This window comes from Chiloscyllium punctatum, chromosome 3 (genome assembly GCF_047496795.1).
Source record: "Chiloscyllium punctatum isolate Juve2018m chromosome 3, sChiPun1.3, whole genome shotgun sequence".
In the NCBI taxonomy this organism is placed as follows: domain Eukaryota; kingdom Metazoa; phylum Chordata; class Chondrichthyes; order Orectolobiformes; family Hemiscylliidae; genus Chiloscyllium; species Chiloscyllium punctatum.
In genome coordinates, this window is record NC_092741.1 from 92063881 (window position 1) to 92083464 (window position 19584).

The 19584-nt window shown below is 40.5% G+C and overlaps 1 protein-coding gene across 1 annotated transcript in view; it reads left to right on the forward strand.

The window, feature by feature from the left end:
- Positions 1-19247, forward strand: part of LOC140462919 (venom phosphodiesterase 1-like) — a 125683-nt gene extending 106436 nt beyond the window's left edge. Inside the window, exons 20-25 of the mRNA XM_072556415.1 lie at positions 348-502; positions 3264-3390; positions 4069-4146; positions 7022-7154; positions 9025-9181; positions 17330-19247. Coding sequence (XP_072412516.1) covers positions 348-502; positions 3264-3390; positions 4069-4146; positions 7022-7154; positions 9025-9181; positions 17330-17500 — 821 coding nt within the window. The 3' untranslated portion in view covers positions 17501-19247. The remainder of the gene's footprint in view (positions 1-347; positions 503-3263; positions 3391-4068; positions 4147-7021; positions 7155-9024; positions 9182-17329) is intronic.
- Positions 19248-19584: the final 337 nt, after the last annotated feature.

A 19584-nucleotide genomic window follows, 5' to 3' on the forward strand; every position in this document is an offset into this window, starting at 1 on the left:
ACTTTTATACTCAATGCTCTGACAGATGAAGGGCAAGCATGCCGTATGCCTTCCTTACCACCTTAACCATTTGTGTTTCCAAGTCCAGGGAGCTATGGACTTGGACCTCAGGATTCCTTTGTATAGCAATGCTCCACAGCCCCTGCCATTTACTGTTTACTTTCTTCTTTCATTTGACTTTGCAAAATGCATCACCTTACAATTGTCCGAACTGAACTTTCCACTCAACTTTCCGACTGATCTATATCCCGCTGTATCCTTGGACAACCTTCCTCATTATTCACAACTCCACCAATTTTCATGTCATCTGCAAACTTCCTAATCAGACAAAAATTGTGTCTTTTCAGTTAAAAAAGTGGAAGCCATTACCATGCCTTACGGAAGGCCCCGTGTTTTACAGAAGAACAGCACATACTGCCTCTTGCACCAGGCATCTTACGTGACTGGATATAGTGCTGACATCTTAATGCCCTTATGGAGTGCATACAGTATTCCAAAATTGGTAAGTTTGTTTCTTCCAGGAATGCTCTCACTCGAATACTGATGTTCAGGGACAGATAATACAGCAGATTACAACAATAAATTTGAGAACATAGATTAGGTTTCCCAAATTGGGTGTTAGGACCCTAGCAGGGTCAATAGTTGAAATTTTGGGACCACCGGGTCTGGGGCAGCAATGGCTGCTATGGAGCTTTGACCAGGTTATAACTGTTGTGCTGACTCACCAAAGGACCCTGTTGTCACATCATTTTGTTTTGTTATTCATTTATGGGGTGAGGGTGTCACTGGCTTGGCAGCATTTTTGCCCATCCCTAATTGCCCAGGGCCAGAATTAACGGAGAAAATAAGAGTTCATGGTACAGATGGTAACATATTAGCATGAATAGAAGATAAGCTGGCTGGCAGAAAACAACATGCACCCAAGTCTCCTTGTCTAACTGTCAGGATATTGTCAGTTCTGCAGTTTACATTTTACAGTTTACATCAATTTCTTAGATGAGGAGGGTGAAGGCATGTCGAGAAACATGTAACTTGAGTATAAAACAGTGAGGATGGGGGTCCCAACGCTGTAATTTTCAGCCTAGAGACAAAAATTGATTAAATACAGTATTAGGAGTTTGAGTTGTGATGACGAGGGAAAAGAAACAGACATTAAGAAAAAGTGAACACTGAGATGCGACGTCAACAACCAGAAGAAAACAGGAAAGTTTGCAACATACCCATTTGGAATGTAAATATGTGGGTGAGATGTGGGAAGCGATTGTGGTTTGGAGACCAATAAATGTTTATTTGTGCTATGCTAGTGGAAGTCTTGTATTTTTAACATAATTTTGACAGAGGAAAAGCCACAAGGAGAAAAAAGCTTCATTTTCCCACATTCACAGTGAGACTGTAGAAATTAATAGTAGTGCATGCAAAATTGAAAACAATTTTGTCCTGTAGTTTTTTTTATGTGGTAGTAGATTTTTCTATAGTTGCAACATTTGCCAGCAAGAGGTTTCCAGTGCCATGGAGCTTTCACAGCCAAGAGGATAAGGTGGGGACCTAGTTCTTTCTGCTAAAAGTGTCTGATCTTTGGTTGGCCATGAGAACATGCACAAGACTGACATAGACCACTAACTGGTTCACAAAGGTATCCAGTATTCCCAGAAATTACCTGATGAAAGGTTTGTGTGACTGTTTTTGATTCAATTCCACTATGTATCCCTACTCTCAACTAATGGGGCTGAAGTTTACAAACCCACTGGATTTGGGCTGGGAGACAGAAGAGAAGCCGGATGGCTTCCTGCCACCATGGGATAACTTCAGAAGTGGAAATGCCAGTAGCTCAGTCAGTTATAAAATAAAATTTAATTAACTGGCCCATTCTCGGTTAAATTATTATGGCGCCAGGATCTTAACAGAGCTGGCATAGGTCCCCATCAACATTTTTGTGGGAAGACTGTCAGGTACATCAATGCAGTTTCCTCAGGGTGACCTTCCTTTTCTGACCAGTCCATAGTCCACAGTGGAATCCTTAATGACAATGGCCAACCCTATGGTTCCAATTCCACCAGCGGAGGGTGCTCCAGTCTCCCAGCATTCCTGCCATGCCTTGCATACCAACACTTCTCTTACCTGCTTTCTCCTTCTCCCTGCAGTCTCTGCATTGGCCACCTTTATTGTGGCACAGTTGAGACTCCAGAACTGCTAGATCTTTGACTGAGCCAGCGGTTTTCAGTGACAAGCTTTCAGTCTCTGTGGCAGGACTTCCACCTTTCTTGGGATAAAATTAAGAGTCATAACCTTTCAATGTCATACTGACCCAGCTGCCATAAGAGCATAACAAACAAATCACAAAGTAGGCCATGGGTTTCCTCCAACCTGCTCTTCCATTCTCTACAATCACGGCTGATCATCTGTCAGACTGTTCTTCTGTCTTCTTTTCAAATTTTGTGAGCAACAAAGAATCTCTTGAGCTCAGACAATGAATCAGAAGGCGCAGAGTTACCTCCCAAATTACTTTGTAGCTATAATCATGCTCGATCCTTTCAATTCCTATTCCTTTCATTTCTATCTCCTAATGCATTCCTAGGATATTCTCCTATCTATTTATGTGTGGTAAATGGCCTGATTGGGGCTTGAGTTCCGGTAACTCTGTTAACTCTATATAACTAGCATCCAGATCAGATTAATGCCAACAACATCATCATTCCGGCTGAGGTACAAGATTCCAACATCTGTAGTTTTTTTGTCTCTAACCAATGTACAAAGAGGGCTTGTCTCCTTAACTTAGTTGGCTAACTGTCAGTATCGAGTTTGTACATTCTCCCCGTGGCTGCGTGTGTTTCCTCTGGTTTCCTCCCACAGTCTAAAGACGTGCATGTTCTAATGCACAATTGCTGATGGGGGGAGTGGGATGGGTCTGGTTAGGATGCTCTTTGGAGGGTCAGTGCAGATTCGATGGGTCAAATGGCCTCTTTCTATGTTGCTACTTTTTATAAGTGATGAAGAAACACCAGTAGTTTGTGCAAAAAAACTTTTGAGCCTCATTTATCTCAGTAGGGAGGTGTAATTTTGGTGAAAACATTCTGTAACGTGTATTTCCATCTCCTTTGCAGTATTCTAGCTCCTTAAAACACGATAGAATATTCTTTTGGATTGACCTGATGCTGGTATACTGAGCATTGGATAATTCCTGGCTGTTTCGGGACCTGAAATCAGTCCAGCACAATTCCTCTTTCAATCATTTTCTTTTAACTTTTGTCTTATTTGACCAACAGACAGAGATTAGTCAAAATGTTTCAGACTGTCTGCGTGCTGATCCTCGAATCTTAGCAAACAACAGCCAGAAGTGTTCAAACTATAATCCAGAATTAAACATTACCTATGATTTTCTTCGTATTCCAAGTAAGTGCATTAAGTGTGGACTTCTTTTGATGAGAGCATGTAAATATAAAAGAATCTCAGTTAAACCACTTGGGTCACTGATTGTGGAATCACCACATCACTTTCAAAGTCAATCTGCTTGTTGATCACCTCCTCTGTTTATAAGTAACGTGGAAAACCCATACACTTGGATGCCAATTGAACTTGGAAATTGAAGTTGTGAGGCATGGTGGCTCGGTGGTTAGCACTGCTGCCTTACAGCACCAGGGACCTCGGCTCAAACCCAGCTTCAGGTGACTGTGAAGTTTTTACATTCTCCCCATGTCTGCATGGGTTTCCTCCAGTCCAAAGGTGTGCAGGATTAGGTCTGGGTGGGATGCTGTTTGGAGAGTTGGTGTAGACTTGATAGACCGAATAGCCTCTTCAGAAGTTCAATCTCTGTCTTGATCCATAGTTAGTGCTGAACTTTGGAAGTGTTTGTTGAGCACTGCAATCAACATTTAGAAATTTCATTTGGCTAAACATTTGTTGGTCAGTGCTGAACCCTTTCGCTGCATTGTCCAAACCTTGTAAAACAAAACTGTTTTTTTGCTAAATGCTTTGACTGTTTGGAAGAAGGAAATGAAAATGATTCCTGTTCACTGTGGTTCATATTAGAGAATTCATTCTTTTTAATAATTGTTAATGTATCCTTCTCAGATCTGAGTGAATCAGAGGTGGAACAATATGATGCATTAATTACGAGCAATATTGTGCCTATGTATTCAGCTTTCCAAAGTAAGTGAAATTAATCTGCAATTATTTCCTGTGTGATTTGTCTTCTGACTAAATTAATAAATATTTGAAGCGCATAAAATCTGCTCTAGATCTTTGTGCTCATAAAAATGGAATTATGCAACACTTTAGAAGAAGCAATCTAAGTATTGTGGTCCATCATGACTGAGGATCCCTAATTTGTCCCAATTTCAGACAGGATCCCCAAATGGCTATACTGCTGGGTAAGGAAGGATAAGCTGACTCCCCTTCTGTCATCTGGGTTGCAACAAAGTTAATTTAAAATAATCCCTTCTCTTCTGGATACTTTTCGTAATGCTTTAAAAGGAGCTATATTAGCCGGTCTTTATTGAGTTAAAAAAAAGATCAGTTTATTAACTATTAAATGTGAGAAAAGATAATAATAACACACATGTGTCCACACATACATAAATTAGAACAGTGAATTGAGTAAAATGATAGAAGTTAAAAAGTTATACAAATCACTCTCTGTGTTCCATGGAAAATAGATAATGGAACATTATGGCATTTGGCTGCTATTCATAGTGAAGCAGTTGATTTCAAGATTCTTGATTACGCAGTTAAAAGACAGTTTTTAGTCTTGTTTTCTTCTCAATGATGACTTTGCTGGTTTGCCTCACCTCCAGAACTAGCAACATGGGTGAGATTTCCTTATACTTGAAGTGCAGGACTGTCTGATGATGTCCTCCAGTTGTGACCTTCACAGTACACTAGTTCACAATGGTCCATCTGTCAATTAACACACACACAAACCAAGTGTTGCAGCTGGTTTTTAACTTTTTATATATTCCTGAAAGACTAAAGCAAACTGCGCCTGCAGTTTGGAATGTAATATACAGGAAATGATTGTCTGCTAAGAGGAGTAATCAGTTTATGCTTTTCATCTTCTCATTTTATGACTCGTTTCCATGACAACTCTACAGAAGTGACGTTTTTCAGTCATATAAAATGATCTGAAAAACTGTGCTGGCTGCTTCTTTCCCTTTTAACAATACATTTTGTACTAAATTCAGGTTTACTCATTTCCCTTCCCGTTTTGTTTTACGAAACTCTCCTGGCCTATCCTTAGATGTCTATTACACCTTGGGGTTTTCTACCCCCACCTTCTAACACATATTATACCATAATGCTTGTCACCGGCAATGTACTTAGTCTGCTTTCAATCTTAAACTGTTCTAAGTTTAATGTGTCCATAATATATTAAGTCTGTCTATTTCCTGATCTATATGTGTCTCTCTTTAAATAATACAAGTTTAAATCTTCCTGTGCTGAAAATGTGTTGCTGGAAAAGCGCAGCAGGTTCCTGAAGAAGGGCTCATGCCCGAAACGTCGATTCTCCTGCTCCTTGGATGCTGCCTGACCTGCTGCACTTTTCCAGCAACACATTTTCAGCTCTGCTCTCCAGCATCTGCAGTCCTCACTTTCTCCTTAAATCTTCCTGTGTCCTACTTTTTGACTTGCCCATGGGAGATGAACATGTTTTCTTTTATCAGACCTAGCTACCTTGAGGACTTTAAGTGTAGGGGACAGGCATTGTGCACTCCTTTCCTTTAAAAACATGAATTGGCTAATTGGATTTTTACAATAGTCTGCTAGATAGATTAGATGGTCAGATTTTTATACGGTTCTTGCCTTTACTGAGTTTTATTTCACAGCTTTCTGTGGGAGGATTCATATTCAGGAACACTTGATTGCTAGTCTTGCAGCATTGACACTATGTGAATTCACCCATTCCTATTCATCCATGGGAAACTATGTGAAAGAGATTTTGAGTTCATCAGCATAAGAGCATCCCAAAGATTCCAACACTATTGAGTAGAACTTTGGGCCCAAATGGGCTGCTAACAGAGGCAAATAGAATCAGGAAATGCCAGTTCCATCTAACATGCTAGTCTTCCAGTGGTGTCGTGAAGAAGGGATCAGGCATGGCCATTAATCTCATTAAGGGCCTTGTTAACTTTCATTCAAGGAAGATGCCAGAATTTTTTATTCCACTGGTGCAAGTTTCCATTTGCGGAGATCCTCGCCAGTCTGGGGGCAACACTCCCTTCTGTGCTTCAGTTGTGGTCAGGCTGCAAGAATTGTCAAAAACTCTTTTTAATTGAAGTTTAAAAAAATGCTTTGAGGGTGCCGCCCCACTGAAGTACTTCATCAGTTACTTACTGTTGGTAACAGCCTGCTGCTCCTTACAAGCTTGGCCCTCCAGCTTCAAGAGCTTATGTCAATTACAGGAAGCCTGTAACTGTGCCATTAAGTGTCTCTGTGAAAATCCTAATGAATAATGGATTCTCCTGGGAAATGTGCAGTTCAGGACTCAAAAACAACTGATACCTGCCCATTCAGTCTGATAACTAAGAATTTGCCAATACTGAACCTGATGGAGATAACTTCAAAACAAAACAATTCCATTCTGTAATTGACTCCCAATGAGTAGGTGGATGTCACTTTATCTTTTTCATAACTAAGTTATTTTCAGTATTGAATTGATTTTTAAAAAATATTACCTGAGAATGCATCACAACGCGAAATATTTTGTTGCTGAAATTATAAGCAGTAATATTTCTTTTGAAATTTACTGCTGGGAATTAAAACTGCATAATTTACAAACACAAAATTTGAGGTTAGACAAGATCAAAAGGCATGATCCTAAGAACTAATGGAGAATTCTGTGTTGACTGTTTCAGGGATTAGAATAAACACCCAACAGTAATAAAAAGGTTATTAGAAAACAATTTACAAGATAAAAATCTTTTTGGCTGAAGATGTTATTGACATTGATAGAATTTAAAATTTAACAGCTCTTGTCCTTCAGTATATTGCAAAATTACCAGGTTCTATCTGGCTGATTGCTTCACAGAGATCTGGCATTACTTCCACAACACTATGCTGCCAAGGGATGCTGCACAGAGCAATGGCATCAACGTAATGACTGGGCCAGTGTTTGACTATAATTATGATGGACATTTCGATACTCTTGAACAAATTAAGGGGTAAGCAAAATATTTTTATTTTGTTCTCCATTTAGTTTAATGAGAAACAAAATTCAGCTTTGCTAGTTCATTGGCTGAGACAAAATTAAAATATCTTGCATGACATGGCTAATTTATAGAGCAGTTTACATTATTACATGAAAGTCATGATACTGCACATTCTTGCTCAGCATTATCATTATATTCTATTTATCTGGCATAATGCAATGATAATTTTAAAGTTAGCTATTAAACTTTGAATCTTGCAGTTTGGAAATAGAATTCAGCCTGGAACAAATGTTAATCACTTCAATTACAACAAGGTTTACATAGTGAAATATTGAAATAATGACAGTTATCTTACCTCTAAATCAGAAGGTTGCGGGTTTTGGAGTCTTCACTATGAATATCTAGGCTAACACTCCACTGTAGTCCTGAGGGATTCCTATTTTGGATGATGTTAAACGAAAGCTCTATCAGCTCTTTCATATGAAACTTGAGTTTCCCTGCTACTGATGCGAAGAAGAGGAGTTAAGCTGTGTCCTTGATGCAATGAAGAGCAGAGGAGTTATCCTGTGTTCTGGCCAATATTTATCACACAATCACTTCACTGAAACAAAATCTATTGTCACATAGCTCTTGGTGAAATTTGCAAATTTGTTGTTGTGTTTCCTATATTATATTAGTAACTAAGAAGTCCTTCATTGGCTGTAAAACACTTTGGCCACTGTAAAAGGCTCGATATAAATAAACATCTTTATAAAATATATAAGCAAAAACAAAACATATAATGTAAATTTTATATTATAATATGAAAATAAAAAATATTTTACAGCCCAGTTCTGCATGTTTATGAAGGATTATACCTACCTTTGGGGTTGTCTGCTGAGGTGAAGATAGAATCCCTATGGTGTGCAAACAGGCCCTTCAACCCAACAAGTCTGCACTGACCCCCCCCAAAAGAACAACCCACCCAGATCCATTCCCCTACCCTATTACTCAACATTTACCCCTGACTAATGCACCTAACCTACACATCTTTGAACAGTATGGACAATTTAGCATGGCTAATTCACCTGGCCTGCACTTCTTTGGATGGTGGGAGGAAACTGGAGCACCTGCAGAAACTCCACATAGACAGTCGCCCAAGGCTGGAATCGAAATTGGGTCCCTGGTGCTGTGAGGCAGCAGTGCTAACCACTGAGCCACTGTGCTACAATTGTGTAGTTGCCTAAACAAATAATGTTGACTTGATTCTATTTTTGATAAAGCTTTATTTTTAAAAGAAAATGCTGACAGCATACGTGAGACTTGAATATATGAGAACTCAATATCAGAAAATATGTTTCTAATATTCAATGAACCCTTTTCATGTACAACCTTCTTACAGATGATTTAGAAGAAAATCACCCAGTTATAGAATATTACTGGGCATCAGTCTAATAAAATAAAGCTTCCTGTATTAAAGGGTTGCAACCAAATTTTAAACCTGTGATCAAAGTAGCTATTTCCAATAAGAGTGCACTGTTTCACACACAGACTTCAAAGTTTTGGAAGGAGCATGATTAAATGCTCAGACTATGTCATGGTGACCGAAAACAAGGTCTCATTTCAAATCAGAAGACACTTACGAGCCTGATAATGGAGTCTACCCATCCTGACAAATATGGCAATTCGCTGACGGTTACAGGATCAGGAAGCACCCTTTGCCGATCTCTGCAGGACATGCTTGTTGTTGCAAATAATGTCAGTTAAAACAAACCCTCATGATTATAATAATAGTAACAAACTATTAGTTATCTTTGAGAAATGCTATAATCCTGTTTGTACTTGATGTGTATTCTGAATGCAAATATTGACATTTGTTTCTTTTTCCATGTTATTTCTTCAGGCATGTCAATGGCACAGTAATCCCCATCCCAACTCACTTCTATGTTGTCCTTACCAACTGTAACAACACCGCACAGACTCCCCAACAATGCAAAGGTTCACTACGTGCAAGGTCCTTCATTCTACCGCACCGGCAAGATAATAGTGAGAGCTGCCCAGTAAGTAAAATAGACCAGTCTGGCAACAGCACAAATTTTGAATTTGTTTCTTATATATGAAGTCTATAATTAAATGTAATCATTTTTCCCTAAAATTCATTGTTGGAAGTATTGACACGAGGAAAGACAGGATAGGTAGGTTCTTGATTGTCAAGGAGATCAAGGGTTACAGGGAGAAAGTGGGAGAATGGGGTTGAAAAACTTATTAGCCATGGTTGGATGATGGAGCAGACTCAATGGGGTGAATTGCCTCATTTCTGCTCCTATATCTTATGGTCTTTTAATCTATATACTGTAGCATGTAGTAAGTTTTGATCATGGTGACCAAATCTGCAGAAAAATAAAACTGTAAAGGACTCTTTAGGGATGGATATGTATTGGTGAGACTATTGACACATGGGTGGAGGTTAGAGGGAGGGAGGGGAATGATGGAGTTAGAGGTAAAGGTCTCAGCGAAAGCATTGATGGAGTCAGAGAGGCCCCTAAGATTTGCCCTGAATCAAAACTGTGTCTTTGCATGTTCCATGTATCCTCACCATCTTTGTGTTCTCTGTCTGGAGGCAAGTCCAATAGATAGTACCCTAATCTCCACTATATGGGTACAAGAAGGTTCAGTTCATCTTGGCTGGGACAGGGATTGAACCTCATCCTATTGACACCAATTTGATTCATGCTGACCTTCTAATTCTCCAACTCCATCTTTCCTGGTCACTTGGCAACTCCTCTCTCTAGTTCCACTCCCTCTTTCACCACCCTTGTTCACTCAGAAGAACTCCTTTCTAACCTCCCTCTTTGCCTCCCAACCCCCATTCAATTAAAAACCTCTGTTCTCAAAACCTCTCTTCTCACACAGTCAGGAAACCATCTCACCATCAACCTCTTGAGGCTTGTCAATCATGGGTATATGAATAGGAAGGGTTTGGAGGGATATGGGCCGGGTGCTGGCAGGTGGGACTCGATTGGGTTGGGATAGCTGGTCGGCATGGACGGGTTGGATTGAAGGGTCTGTTTCCGTGCTGTACATCTCTATGACTCTAATTCTGTGCCACCTGGCACCCCCTGTTGATCTTGCCAGCCAACCCTGACTTTTGCCCTGACATACTGCACTTCTTGGGCTTGTTTGAACTATTCCTTGGGCCTGCCAGAGCATCCATTATTCCACCTGCCCCTCCCCCCTAACCCCAGTTGATGGACACTCTCTCCTGGGTCTGCTGGAAGTATCCTACCTTGGTCCTGCTTGATACCTCTCTACCTGCTTCAGTTGTGTCGAAGAATGCCAGCTGAATCCATGCCTGGTCTGCCTCCCACCTCCACCACCAGCACCACAGCCCACAATTTCCATGATCTGACACCAAGTCACATCCCAATGCAAGCCCACCACAGGAAGACTTGACTACACCCCAGTTCCCCTATCACTGCTGAGACATAAACTGTCTGAGCACCGCTGTACATGCCCAGTGGTAGAGTGCACAGCTCAGATGCCAAAGACTTTGGACTGTAGCAAGACAAGATACCACAGAAGGGGAACACATTAAAACTATCAAATGGCCTGACTTGTTTTAAATATTTCAAACTATTGGTCCCATGTGAGCAGTATTTTCATTTCTAAATACTACTGGCTCTTTCTTCTGGGGTGTCCCACAGGCTTCTGAGTCAATTCATGATGAAATCCAGGATATCTGGCAGATCAGAGAACCATTGTGTGGGATATAGAGCAGCAAGGAAAAGTGCAGGAGAACCATATAAGATGCAGAATTGTTGGTCATCTTCAATGCATTGTCTGAGTGGAAGGATCAATAAGGTTTTCAAAATAGAGTTGGATTACTATTTGTGTTGTGCTGTCTCTCAAAGATATGTGATATCTCTTTAATGGGCATGCTCATGATGCCATCGTCATATCATGGCATGTAGTCTCATGGTGTAAAGCTCTCAGTCTCCATCTTACTGAACTCTGTCCTCAAGTAGCATGAAATGTTGAAGGAAGCAAACAATACTTGCAAGACATTTAGCTTCAGCCCAGACATGCACGTGCTGGTGATTATAATGTAAACATGTAGATACCAGGTACTGTCATAAAAATTCGTTGAATTCTTCAGTGCTACATGACCTATGTCTTGTCCTTTTCCTATGGGAGCCATTGTATCACACCATGACTGTGGTAGACCACACTCCACATCAATTTGAAAGTAAAGTTTTGCAGGGCTATGGCTAAAGTCAGGGGAGTAGCACGAGGTGAATTTTTTCCATCAGTGCCAGCATAGACACATGGTCTAAATTGCCATCTTCTGTGCTTTAACCATTCTGTGGTTTCAGATGGTAAATGTATAATTATGGACAAAAATCAGGGACTGCAGGCTTCTTTATTACTTCCTGAAAATATATTTGGAAGTAATGAAAGAAATGGCAATGCCAAGAGGGTGGGCCTTTGATGGATTTACTTAGGCATTGTTTTAAGCTCTCTTCTAAAATAGGAACACAATTTTGACTGACTTCTCTGGTGACAATATGATTACCATTTCTCGAATCATACAATCCCCACAGTGCGGAAGCAGGCCATTTGGCCCATCAGGTCAGCACCAACTGTCCAAAGAGCATCCCAACCAGACCCAATCCCCTACCCTATCTCTGTAACCCTATCCCTGTATTTGCCCTGGGTTAATCCATGTAACCCACATATCTTTGAACACTATGGGACAATTTAGCACAGCCAATTCATCTAACCTGCACATCTTTGGACTGTGGGAGGAAACTAGTGCACCTGGAGTAAATCCATGCAGTCATGGGGAGAATGCACAAACTCCACACAGACAGTCGCTCAAGGATGGAATCAAAACTGGGTCCATGTCATTGTGTGGCAGCAGTGCTAACCACTGAATCACCATCCTGCCTTTCTGCGGCAAGGAATATGATTTATGTACATGGCTGTCAAAAATCATTGCATAAAACTAATTTTAAACATAGAGCTTTATATTTTTCTTGGTTCGGTAACCTGAGAACTAAAATGATTGCATTTGACTTTGCGAAAAATAGAAAGGTTTTACATTATATTTAAAAAAACAAATCATAGTTTTATAGGCAGATGAAGACCTTGATAATTTGCAAACTTGCTTGCTTCTGGTCTCAGCCGTATTCCTCACCTCGAATATTACTCTTGGCTCTCATTTGGGCCTTCAACAGGCTATCCTGTAAAGATTCCTGAGATACCTTTAAGTATCCCAAACATTTACCCATTCCCATGACTTCCCTCAGACTGTAGAAATATTGCATTGGGCTGCAGGGATTTGTGGGATATATGAGCAGGCAAGAGGAGTATCCCTTTCGAGATCAATCTTGGTAGTTTAACTACTCTACTCTAAATTACAACATACTGGTCAGAACTCAACCAGAATTCATTCCCTAAAATTGTCACAGCTCACTACGACTATTGGGAATTAAATTTTGCTATTACCAGAATTGTTAGAGGTTTTTGTTAAAGGTTAAAGGTTAAAGGTTAATTGTTAAAGGTTAAAGTTTTTAAAATAATGCACAAAATTCCCCAATGTATTTGATTTTCAGGCCCGTGATGATAAAAGGCATGAATCAGACTTCTGTAGTGAATAAGAATTGTGACTTGTTATTTATTAAACTATTAGCATATGACTCTACAAATTTAAAGTCTAATCCTCTTATAAACATCCCTCACTCCACAGGCACCTGCCCACACACACACACACACAAACGTTGGTTGTGGGTGAAACAAAACTGGAAAGCAGTTCAGCCATTTCTATTAATGAGTTGTTGAGATGATCCTTGTGATTCTTATGCTAGTCAGAACATTGCTGCTTTTCTTTACCCCCAGACGTAGTCGATGATGCTCTCCACCTCATCTCTTCCACTTCTCGCTCCTCCGCCCTTGAGCCCTGCCCCTCCAACTGCCACCAGGACAGAACCCCACTGGTCCTCACCTACCACCCCACCAACCTCCATGTCCAGCGTATCATCCGCCGTCATTTCCGCCACCTCCAAACGGACCCCACCACCAGGGACATATTTCCCTCCCCTCCCCTATCAGCGTTCTGAAAAGACCACTCCCTCCGTAATTCCTTGTCAGGTCCACACCCCCCACCAACCCAACCTCCACTCCCGGCACCTTCCCCTGCAACCGCAAGAAACGCAAAACTTGTGCACACACCTCCCCCCATAACTCCCTCCAAGGCCCCAAGGGACACTTCCATATCCGCCACAAATTCACCTGCACCTCCACACACATCATCTATTGCATCCGCTGCACCCGATGTGGCCTCCTCTATATTGGGGAGACAGGCCGCCTACCTGCGGAACATTTCAGAGAACACCTCTGGGACACCCGGACCAACCAACCCAACCACCCCGTAGCCCAACACTTCAACTCCCCCTCCCACTCCACCAAGGACATGCAGGTCCTTGGACTCCTCCATCGCCAGACCATGGCAACACGACGGTTGGAGGAAGAGCGCCTCATCTTCCGCCTGGGAACCCTCCAACTACAAGGGATGAACTCAGATTTCTCCAGTTTCCTCATTTCCCCTACCCCACCTTGTCTCAGTCAAATCCCTCGAACTCAGCACCGCCTTCCTAACCTGCAATCTTCTTCCTGACCTCTCTGCCCCCACCCCACTCCGGCCTATCACCCTCACCTTGACCTCCCTCCACCTATCGCATTCTCAACACCCCTCCCCCAAGTCCCTCCTCCCTACCTTTTATCTTAGCCTGCTGAACACACTTTCCTCATTCCTGAAGAAGGGCTGATGCCCGAAACGTCGATTCTCCTGTTCCTTGGATGCTGCCTGACCTGCTGCGCTTTTCCAGCAACACATTTTCAGCTCTGCTCTCCAGCATCTGCAGTCCTCACTTCCTCCTCGATGCTTTTCTCCAGACACTTGTACTGGTTTACAGGAGACACAAGGTGGCTGGTTCACTTAGAAAAAGGTCTCTGAACCATCAGTTACAAGTTAGAGTTTACAACAACTGCTGAAATGCTTTTCTGTAAATTTGACTAGAAGGGAACTGTGGAGATCAAAACACTCGCCTCTGTATCTTGCTCCCAGCCCTAAGATGTTCAGTTACCTCAGAAACTATCACTAGGCTGACGAAAAGCTTTTGCCATTGACACTGGTCACTAGTCCATAGATCGACCAATGTCTCATTACTAGCAACTACATATCTATACAGAACACCTCAACTCCAGTTCATCTACAACCATAATTACTGCTCATTCAAACAGCTACTTGCAAACATAATATTTTCCGGAAGTGTCAAGTGACTTGGTTTTCAAAACATGCAGTAATCCTTTAAAACTATGGTTTTAATACGGTTCTTCCTCATTTCAGCCCATAATTTTGAAAAGTATAAAAACAAACAGTCTTACAAAATACTTCACTTAAGTATAATCTTCATGAACAATCAAAACTGTTTTCTGAAACACATTTTGTTGAGCAGAGTGTCCAGTTAGTATTTTAATGCAAAAGGATTTTGTGATTCAGGAGAAAAAAAAGAAATGAACATTTGTTGTCGCAAATGTTATCAATCCAATTTCATTAAGGAGATTGCAGAAGTATCAAACATTGTCAAATGATACAGCACGTTTCACCCATTGTGCATGTGCCTAAAATGAGTATCCAAGTTATCCCTCTTTCCATAGCCCCGCAAATTGTTCCCCTTTACCTATTTATTCAATTTACTTAGTCAGTTATAATTGAATCTGCATCCACCACACTTCTAGACAATGTATGACCCACAATTGTACAATGAAAAGAGCATAAACATACTTGCCTGGAATTTCCATGAGTTGTCTGACAGGAAATTGACAGAACCTTATGGAAATGTGATTACCATTCCACACTGCATCATCTATTAAAATGCAAGCCAACTTCCTTTTTGCTCCTTCCATCTATGTGATTCATATGACAGCAATTTATATGTATTTAGCACCTAAAACATAGTTAAACATCCCAAAGTGCTCCAAAGGGGTATTATCAAGAGAAAATTGGGTTATGGAAGATGGCCAAAAGCTTGACAAAGAAGTAGATTTTAAGCAGTGTCTTAAAGAGAAGCTTTCTGGAGGATATTCCAGAGCTGAGAGCATTGGAAACTGGGACACGATTAAAATCAGAGATACTCATTAGGCCATAACTGAAAAAGCACAGATATTTTAAAGGCCTGGAAGAGATTACAGAGTTAGGAAGGTGGGAGGATATGGAGAGACGAGAAATTTACAACAGAAGCTTTCATTAACAAGGCTTCAATGTATTTTGAAAGCAAAGGGTGACGGTTGAATGGGACTTAGAGTGACCCTGGTGAGAGTTTTGGATGATTTCAGGTTTATGATGGTTAGAAAGCAGGAGGCCATCCATGAGTATGTTGGAATAGTCGAGTCCAGAATTATAAAAAAATGAAGATTTCAGCAGCAAATATGTTAGTGCAGGGGAGAGAAAAATGATGTATTGAAGTGGAAAAAGATGGTGTAAGTAATGTTACAAATGTATGGTTGGATACTCAGCTTGGAGTCAAAGATAACACCAAGGTTGTGAGTAAACCACAGACAGTTGCCAAGGAGAGGGAATAATGTTGTTGGCAATGAAATGGAGTTTGTGATAGGGATTGAAACTATGCTGCCTTTCCAATATTTAGTTAAAGGAAATTTCTGCTCATTCAGTACAGTATGTAGACAAGCAGTCTGACAAATTAGATACTAAATGGAATTTAATGCCCTTCTGGAGATTAGTTCTGAGAGGAAGAAGCTTTATGATCAGGCTAGAAGGTGCAGAGTTAAGATCTTGTTGCCTTTCAACTTGTCTCTAGGGATGGTTTGTCTTTTATCTGGAAGTTCAATGAGGCTGTTATGCCACTTAAGGGCTAGGTCAGGGCCTCATTCCACTGCTGATATTTAACCACTGGTGGACTCACTGGTCAGGTTTGACCATCACTTTTTTAGGACTGGTGATGGAGCGCAGAATGAATGGGGTCCTTATTCAAAGGCACTCTCTGCTTCATTGTGAGGTATGGCATTGGGAAAGTGTGTTTGTGTGTGTTTTTATGGGGCAGGCTGCAGGAAACCTTCTCCTTGCCCTTGTTTCACCTACCCCAACATCTCACCTTCAGCTGCTGACTCCCTCCCTGGAAACTCTACCCTGCTCCATTTACCTGACTCCTGAAGCCCCATCACCCGTCCTCTGTCTAGTTCCAATGCAATAATGGTAATGGCCATTGTTTCTGCTGGTGTTGCCAGTCCAGCAGAATTGCTGGCTCCTAATTGGTCAACAGAATTTCAGCCCTATTGAGCTTTTGGTTCCATGGGAGTACAGACATTGGTGGGGTAAATGTTGGCTCCCGTCAGAAAATGCGGGTCTTCTGAATGAAAATAACGTGGGGCTCCCATCATTCACCAACTAGTGGGCATCCCTGCCAGCACCAGTAAAGTTCAGCAAGAGATAAGAGATGTTGCAGTGAGACTGAACTGGATGTGGCCAACTAATGTTGTGATTTTTGGAATATATCTCTATGAAGTTGCCTGCAAATGAAAAATAGCAGGGCCAAAAACAAATCCTTGTGGATACCAGAGAACAAGGGTGTGAAGCCATTGTAGGTAATTCCCTATTGATTGCCTCAATAAGAATAGAACCAAGCCAGGGCATTTACAGCAATTGGAAAATGACAGAAACGTGTTGGAGGAGGATTGTATGCTCAATAGTGTCAGAGGCCACAGGCATCAAGAGGGATGAGGAGAAATCATTCATCAATCACATTATTATTATATTGTGGATTTATTGTGTTTCCTAAGCATACAAAAACTTGTTTATTTTTTTCCCTGTCCCATGCTCCAAACTGCCTTTTCTCACTTTCGTAACTTCATGATTCAGAAAAATGTTTCTTATCCACATGATGCATTCGTAAAATTCTATTTTATTCTCTCTTCCAATGTGTGCCATATTTATTCAATACACTAGTTTAAAGCTAGGTATGTATTAAAACAATGTGAACATGTATATTTTTTCAACTGTAAACAATAAATAGTAATATCTTAACTTCATCTAACAACAGATGCTTTATCATAGGAATATTAACATTCTTAAACTGTAAAAGACAAAATAAATTACTCAGTAGGTAATGAATCCTGTGTTCTTTTGGCAGAATAATAAAAAAGAATCCCAATGGATTGAAGAGCGAATCTGGGCTCATACAGCACGAGTAAGGGATGTGGAGCTGATCACAGGACTTGATTTTTATCAGGAGAGAAAGCAGCCAGTCAATGAGATTTTACAGCTAAAAACATTTTTACCTGAATTTACACCTAACGTTTAACTATCATTCCAAACAAAATATTGTTAACTCAAACATCTGATGTTTCCTCTCTTGCAAATCTTCAACACTGATTTTATATAAAGTGATGAAATGATGAATTGATCTTTTGATGTCTGTGAATTTAGAATTCCAGCATGCAAAACAAAACCCTGTTTTTTTTGTAAGGTATTAAAATATTCTGTCATGTGTTTGGAAATGATCTGAGTCATACCAGCACAGCATACTCCTAGATATTTGCCAATGTTTGGGATGTGCTTTTTCAGTGCATTGTAACTACCTTTCAGAGTTAGCCTCCTTTCCATCCCAATTAATTTCCCCTGTGATGTGTAAATCATTCGAAGGAGGCAGCTAAAGATGTGACCCAGTGTTCCCACCCTCTGCCATTTGCACAGTACGACAGAGCATGTTTTGTGGGTTTGCTGAATGATAACATAATTGTTTCTGAGTGTTAGTTCCAGAGTTAGTGAAGTGAAATTCAAGCCTGTTGTCCATAATTTTCAGGTGCAGAAGTGAAATTGCACAATTGCTTGATGCCATGATTTATGCCTGAACACTACTTGAATGAAATGCGTTTCAGTCAACATACAGATGCCTCAAACAACAGCCTGAAACAGTTTGAGTTCCTCTGAATTAAAGAAATTACTGGAAGATAATGATGTAAAGACATGTCTGAATTTTATCTTGCCTTAATATACGGCCAGGAGGAAATGATTACAAATGTTCCATAGTATGATTACTAACCTTGTTCACCCACATTTGTCCTACCTCTCCCATTTTCTTCCACTCCAGGATCTATTTGAGGACTGCCATTAGTTCTGGTGCTTACCTGAATTCCATGTAGTGACTATCATGTATACTATTTAGGGGAATGTCCTACAACAACTCAGTAAGGCTTCTTTGGCAATCTCTCTCAGACTCACAGATTCCAGAAGCAAAAACTGCAAGAACATGGCATTTTAATTCTTTCCACATCTCACAATAAAGAAAGCAAATTGGATTTATAAAGACGTGCTCTTTTCATACTGTCATATAGGGAGATATTCGAGTTTGGTGATGGGAACGTTACATGAAACCAATCCAGGCTCAATCAGGACTGTGAAGGAATATTCTCCATTTGCCCATTGGACGCAAATTCAACAACATTCAAGAAGCTCAACAGAATAAAGCAGTCCACACGAATGACAAACCACTCACCAACTTAAGTACCCATTTTCTTCTATGTTTGTGATTACCATCTATACATGTACTATCTACAAGATGAACTGTAACATTTCTGAAGGATTTTTGGACCATCACTACTACTTAGAAGGGGTCACTATGATTTCCAATAGACACAAAATTCTGATTTATTCCTTCATTATCTCTCGGGTCAAGATTTGGGGATTCCCTAAACAACAAGGTTTAACTTCAGCAGTTCAAGCAGACAGTTCACCACTACCTTCTCAAGAACAATTAGGGATGCACAATAAATGCTGGCAATTCCACAGACATCCATATCTGAAGAATTAAAATAAGGATGAGAAATTATGTCCTGGTTTGATATCACTTCAGCAATCAGTCGATGATGTCTCCAGATTCCTTATAGAATTATTGTTGTTTGAATTCTGTTCCTTGTCCTCCATAAATATATTTCAGAAATAGAATTCTGTAAATGCTCTTTAAGCTAAAAGCCATCAAAAAAATAATTAAATATTTGTAACAGCTTGCTTTCACGTATAGTATAAGTTAAAGATTAAGTTTAGGATTTCACTGATTGGATTGTGTAGTATGTTAGACATTGATGTTTCAAATTAAGGACTCTGATTCAGGTGCAGTGCCAGTGGATGGAAGATAAATTTGTTCTACTGCCTGGCTGTATGACCTCCCACCCTGTGCTGCTGATTTGCAGTACCTTCATTTCGAAATTTTCATCCTTGTTGTCAAATCTCTCATGGCCTCTTCCTTCCTTACCCCTTTAAGCTGCTCCACTTTTAAGATCCTCCTGTAACTCAATATTCCTCCAATTTTAGCCTTTTGTGCATCACAATTTTAGTTATTCCACCATTTGTGGCCAGTTCTTCAGCTGCCTAGGCCTTAACCTCTGG